This window comes from Chelonoidis abingdonii, chromosome 2 (assembly GCF_003597395.2).
Source record: "Chelonoidis abingdonii isolate Lonesome George chromosome 2, CheloAbing_2.0, whole genome shotgun sequence".
Classification (NCBI taxonomy): Eukaryota; Metazoa; Chordata; order Testudines; family Testudinidae; genus Chelonoidis; species Chelonoidis abingdonii.
Genome location: NC_133770.1, coordinates 200,667,259 through 200,673,927, shown reverse-complemented (window position 1 = coordinate 200,673,927; position 6,669 = coordinate 200,667,259). Strand labels below are relative to the sequence as shown.

At 38.8% G+C, this 6,669-nt stretch overlaps 1 protein-coding gene across 8 annotated transcripts in view; it reads right to left on the bottom strand.

Annotated features, from left to right (window-relative positions):
- The window catches only part of RTTN (rotatin), a 161,431-nt gene that overhangs the window by 89,597 nt on the left and 65,165 nt on the right, over positions 1 to 6,669 (bottom strand). For all 8 annotated transcript variants that reach the window (XR_012655334.1, XM_075062917.1, XM_075062916.1 and 5 more), the window contains exons 23-24: positions 6,195 to 6,263; positions 2,713 to 2,901 (exon numbers count right to left, since the gene is read on the bottom strand). Coding sequence is in view for 7 of the 8 variants with exons in the window: in XM_075062917.1 (XP_074919018.1) it covers positions 2,713 to 2,901; positions 6,195 to 6,263 (258 nt within the window). In the remaining variant the exon portion in view is untranslated. The remainder of the gene's footprint in view (positions 1 to 2,712; positions 2,902 to 6,194; positions 6,264 to 6,669) is intronic.

Below are 6,669 nucleotides of genomic sequence, written 5' to 3'. Positions count from 1 at the left end.
AGCTTCTGGGTCTTGGGGTCCCTCCAGGGAAAGTTTGGGGGACCAGAGCGAGGGAGGCGCTGTAATTCCTGTCTGGTGGCAGCGAGATAAGATCCAAGCTGGTAATTAAGCTTGGAGGTTCATGCCAGGCACCCACATTTTGGACGCTAAGGTCCAGATTTGGGAAAGATGCTTATGATAGGCATAGAATGACAGTTAATAGCCTGCATCTTTTAAAATGATTTTAAAGCCACTGATTTCTCTTTTTTCTTGTTCTAATGAGAAAATTAACTGTGAACCTCTTAGATATTTGTTTTGATCAATCATGTCTTTAAAAAAAAAATTAATCCTGAGCTGGCTTGTTTTTAAAGGTTGGTTTGTATTAGGAAGCTATTGGGCATAATTATGATACTTACGTCTTCACAATACTAATGTTGGTAGTCACTTCTATGAGAATACTCTTTTATTTTCAACAAAGTATACTAGAAAGAGTATAGTAGATCAGTGTGCATTTGCCTATGGAAAGTCACCATAAATATGACTGTCCTGCCATAAAGATGATGTTGTTAGTGGCTCCGTGCCTTCAAAAGTCCTAAAATAGATGAAACTTCCAAAGGATAGCTCCGTCCCCATTCTAATGAAGTCCACAACTCATCATCAGTTTCTCTGCTTGTCCAGACAATCTACTGAGTTGAGGTAGCTTTATACAATACCCCAATTTCACCCCTCATGACAATCACAGGCTTCTCTGCTGAATTTGCAGATAGATGTATCAAATTAATTCTATTTTTGGTAGCGATTTTCATGACATGGACATCTGCAAGATGAACTGAAACCAAAACCCTCTCACATACAATCTACTACTCAAGACATTCAATAGCAATGACGTCTGGCATTATCAACATGCACAATGCCACTTCATTATGCCCCATCTAACGAGTTTCAATATAAATGCACCTTTGGAAAAGCCTCAGTTTGGTCAGCTCTGTTCCTTCCTTTCCCCCTTTTCCTTTAGTTAAAAAAATTCTACAATGTTCATAGATAGATAATAAGACAGAAAAGTATCTTATCCTAGACAAGTTACTTCATTGTTAAGTCATTGTTGAGATGAACAGGAAGTGGAAGAACAATTTAAAATATATAACCACACCCAGTGACGTATGTGTAGATAACGCATAAGGAACTAGGTATGTATACTGAAAAAAGGTGCAAGTTAAGACAGGTCATCGGAAGGTGATAAACAGATTCTAGGCAGGAAGGGAGTAGCAAACACTTCTCTCTCTGGCAGATCTTTGAGTATTTTATGCTTCTGGGCCAACTTAATCACCATAAAATAAATGTACATACTTGGAGATAGGCTCTGTTTGCTGTCTGGGTCAGGTGCAGGCCCAAGGATTTACAAAAACAAAGAAACCCCAAGATAAGCATCTGAACAGGGGACCTCCTGCAGTAAGGGACCATATTCAGGAACTGCATAAAAGCAGCAGAGAGATGAGATTTTACCCTTCACCAAGGAATTAAGATGACAGTGAGTTTGCTTCATGGAAAAATGGATCTCAGTCAAGCTTGGTGAAAATGCTGAGAAGAACTTCGAGTAAGAAACTTCTTTACACAGGAAGATAATGTATTACTTAAATTTGGGTTCTAGAAAGCATGTTATGATTTTATTTTATATGTAACCATTTGTTCCCGAAGTTCTTATTTATCTTCTAAATCTCTGCTCTTTGATAATAAACTTATTCTTGTTTTCAGTATAAAAATATATCTCAGTGCAGTGTGTTAAGCAGACTGGTGATCCTGAATTAAAACTAGTAAGCTGGTATGTACTAGCAATTTGTGACTAAAGTATCAGAGTCCTCAAAGTGTTCAACAGATCATGGGCTGGGCACTCCAGAGGGACGCTTGAAAGACTTGCAGGTTGGTGTGTGCCTATTGCCAACCTGTGCAGTGACAGCAAGGCCTGAGAAGGTAGTGTTTGTTTTGCCAAAGGCTGGCGCAGCCAAGGAACTGATCCACAGCAGGTACAGACAAGGCTGCCTCACGTTAAGGGCAGGTGGTAGCAAGATGCCTCACAGCCTTGGGTAACCCTGGGAAGCACCACGTATACATAAGCAGATAATTCAGTCCTACTAAATAAATCAAATGTCCTTTGAGCAGAGCAACCTTGTAGAATATTTAAGCTCTGCAAAATACTCCAAAATATAGCAAATTTAAGCACTTTTAAAAATTATACTAAATATAATTAAAGAGATATGAAGGCTAATTTCTTGTCCGACCAGTATGGTCCTTCATGTATATAAAATTAACAGTTTTAAGGAAATTCCGTCCCAAACAAAACAACCAGTAGATGAAAAATTTAAGTCAAGTGTTTACTTCAGCAGGATATAGCACTCCCTAAAACAAAGATGAGCTGCCTCGTGTTCAGCAACACTTATCTTTATGGCTTAACCCTGCTCCCATTGTAATCAAAGGGAGTTTGTTTTTCAATCTATATAAATGGGAGCAGGAGCAGGCTCTAGATTTATCACAGAGCTGCAATTCAGATGAACTAGCAGCCCCTGACAGCATTTTTCACAACCAGCTGCTATGTGATCCTTTACCACTTAAAATGATAGCAATTTTGAACCACAAACAGTTTGGATTACAATGCAACATAAAGTCAAAGGGTATTTAACTTTGAAGGAAGGCTACTTCAATTATATTATGATTCAATATAAAGATATCATGACTTACACTTGTGCTTCTGTTTCATAGTTCACCAGTTGCAATAGTTTATCAATCCCATGATACCATGACAGATTCCAAGCCATCTTAAGCATGTCAGACACAGGTTTCAAGATCAAGCAGTCAGAAGATAACAGCAAAACAACAGAGTTAGGACTAACTGCATGATGAGCAGTGACTCTGATAGGGAGGTGATACCTTTAGAGAAATTGTATTGAAATATTCAGTTATAACATGACATTCAATCTTTCAACCAACGTTTTTTGAAAGTCTGCGGGGGGAGAAAAAAAAGTCACATTTACTACTAAAGAACACAGAACACAAATGTGTCCTTCCCTTCACAAAAGCATCCTCTAGTCTGGAAGCTGCAAGTTCCCAGACTGAAGGATTCTGTGTGTGAAGAAAGATTACTCAGCTATGAAGAAGCCCATTTTTTTCCTTCCAAAACACTGAATACAGAGCTTAAAAAGGATTTTCTTATTACCACCACCTATGTGTAAGAGATAAACAAGTGAAGAACTACACTTTGTTTCCATCTCCTTCGGCTGGGAAATATAGTCTACTGTCTGGGCTGGCATATAGGAACATCATAGAATTAGGTTGCTAAAACAATTAGAAATTTAGCTTCTCATTCAATACTACTCCTGCCACTACAGAAATGCAAGTTCATTAAAAGGTAGATGTTTTATTTCCATCTGTAACCTCTTTTTCAGTATGTCTGTTTCTGAACATTTTGTACCAGCATGACAGTCAACATCAACATGGTCAAAATATAAAACAATGCAAAACTCAAAACTAGAGCCACTGAGTAGAAACAAAAGAATAACTGAAAGGAAAACACTTCAATCACAATCCAAGTCCCCTCCCCACACCCAAAAAAGAAAACCACTCGAAGATGCTCAGAATGAAAACACTTAAAGCATGCAAGGACTACACATGTATTGTGAGGTTTCCTATTACTTATTGATTTCCATGTAAATGTACTCAGTTTGGAAGGTTTTTTGTTTTGTTTTGTTGTTTTAAAACTGATAGCCCCAATATTCACCCTGACCTGTGATAGCCAAGCTGGAGTTTCTCAATCTCACACAGCTTCATCAACAACAGATCTGTAGTTCAAACTAATCCCTGAGTCACAACTCCATTAACTTCAGAGCTCACTGATACTTTCTAAACCTTAAAAAGAACAGGAGTACTTGTGGCACCTTAGAAACTAACAAATTCATTTGAGCATAAGCTTTCGTGGGCTACAGCCCGCTCCATCAGACGCATAGAATGGAACATATATCTCCTCACTGTCTGTTCCATTCTGTGCATCCGATGAAGCAGGTTGTAGCCCACGAAAGCTTATGCTCAAATAAATGTTAGTCTCTAAGGTGCCACAAGTACTCCTGTTCTTTTTGCGGATACAGCCTAACACAATGCTACTCTGAAACCTTTCAAAACCTTGTTAGCCTGAACTGAAAAGTTTAAATGGGGGGGAAAAATTATAACCTTTATGGTGAGCAAATCTGATATGGAAACCAGAGCAAGGCAAAAAGTATGGAATACCAAAAATGTCATTTTAGTCACTTTTTCAGATAGACTCCTTTTTAAAGTGATGCAAAGGCCAAACATAGCCCAAAATCTAGGTTATGTAAACAAAGGCAACTTTGTCAACCTCATGGTGGGAGCGGGGGTTATTCCAATATAAAGTTAGTAGGTTTTGGTTGGTGTTTTTTTTTTTTTTTTTATTAAAACAACTATCCCTTTAAGTGTTAGCAATCTAAACACTAATAATATTCTGGTGCATGAGAACTTGAAATTGGTTAGAAAGTGATTATTAATCAAAGTGAAACTGAGCAGTATATTTTTATTATCCAGGCTGAGAAAACAACAAAATCTATGAATAGTTAAAGCCTTGTGCTGATTTCAGGGGGACTTACAGCTCCCTTTAGGATCTGACCCTTATTGAAAAACAGGTTAGATCTTTCAAATTCTTTTAGTTTTAATAGTGTGATATATTATTACAGTAGTGACAAAGCTAAAGATATTGCCTAACAACTGATTTGCTCTGACTGCTAACTATTATACAAAAACTTAATCACTTCACTGTAACCCTCACTTAGTTTGCTTTTCTCCATCTATTGCCTCTCATCATATGCTTAGATCGGGGCGGACCAACCTGTAGCTCCGGAGCCACTTGTGGCTCTTCAGAAGATAATATGCGGCTCCTTGTATAGCCACCGACTCCGGGGCTGGAGCTACAGGCGCCAACTTTTCCAGTGTGACAAGGGTGCTCAATGCTTAACTCCTGGCTCTGCCACAGGCCCTGTCCCCACTCCACTGCTTCCCACCCCCTTCCCTGAGCCTGCTGTGCCCTCACTCTTCCTCCCCTCCCCCCCAGCCTCCTGCATGCCACAAAACAGCTGATCGGGAGGTGCAGGGAGGGATGGGGAGGCGCTGATTGGTGGTGCTGCTGACGTATTACTATGGCTCTTTGGTAATGTACATTGGTAAATTCTAGCTCCTTCTCAGGCTCGCGTTGGCCATTCCCGGCTTAGACTGTAAGCTCCTTGATGCACAGGTGTTGTTTCTTTCACATGCATCCATTAAATGCATAGTGCCTACCACAATGGGTCACTAGTCCTTCTACAGCCAACAGTATTTTGCAGTATTTGCAGCTGACAACTTTACAGGAAACGTAAAACACAGAGCTGAGGAGAAAGTTAACATAACTCGGAATTCCAAATTTAGCATCTGAGGATGCAATCCTGCTTGCAATTATGTCCGTGCTTATCTTTGCACTTGTAAATAATCCCACTGACTATCCCACGTAGGTTAAACTCCTGCACAAGAGTTTACAGGATCAGAGTTTTTGTTTGCTGTCATCTGCAGGTCACAATGGCAAACAATATTCCTTCAGCTTGAGTAGAGCTGAAGTTATAAAAAAATAAATCAGAAATTTCAAATCAATTCAGTGAAACAAATAAAATTTTCATGTCTACTAAGCAAAATGTCATTGATATAAAAGCTTCATATTGATTAACCTACAAAATAAGCACTTGGGCAAAAACACACAGTACCATTGCTCAGTATAACACAATTTTCAGAATCCACACAGATGACTAGGAAGACGGTGACCGAACACCAAGTGTGAAAAACCGGGACAGGAGGTGGGGACTAATAGATGCCTATATAAGCAAAGCCCCAAATATCAGGACTGTCTCTATAAAATCAGGACATCTAGTCACACTAACTAGGAAACTTACTGCAAATTAACAAGTAAATGGAAAAAACAGAACAGTAAGGATAATGCATCACAAAATATAGTTTAATTTACTTTAAGAATTTTGTTTTGGAAGACCCAGTTACCACCATTCTTTTGTGTGAATTTCAAAATATACAGATCAGTGAGTTTCTATAGTATCTATACTTTTTATCCCAGGAATGTATTGGTTCCCAACAGCTGGCAGCATATAGACAAAAATGAAGTTAATTGTAAAGAGGCTTACCGTCTGACAATAGCTACAGGCAAGCTGAAAGCAGGTAGGTTAGAACAATTACTGTATACAGCATCGGACCTGCAAAAAGAAAGATTCATTACACAGTAGTATTAGACTGAAATTAATCTTTAGCTGTTATTTCCTGACTTAAACCCTACTTTTTCTACTAAGGCTCCATGACTTCGTAATTCTGATAGCTATTTTTTTATTTCCTTACTCCTTTCTGGCTCTTCACAGGATATTTCTGAACAAACAGTATATTCATATAATATTTTGTTAATACTGACTTGTTTGTAGACCATAGACTCATAGACTCGTAGGTCACAAGGGACCAATATGATCATCTAGTCTGACCTCCTGCACAAAGCAGGCCACAGAACCCTACCCATACACTTTTATAACAACCCCTAACCCATGACTGAGTTATTGAAGTCCTCAAAATTGTGGTTTGAAGACCTCAAGCTGCAGAGAATCCACCAGCAAG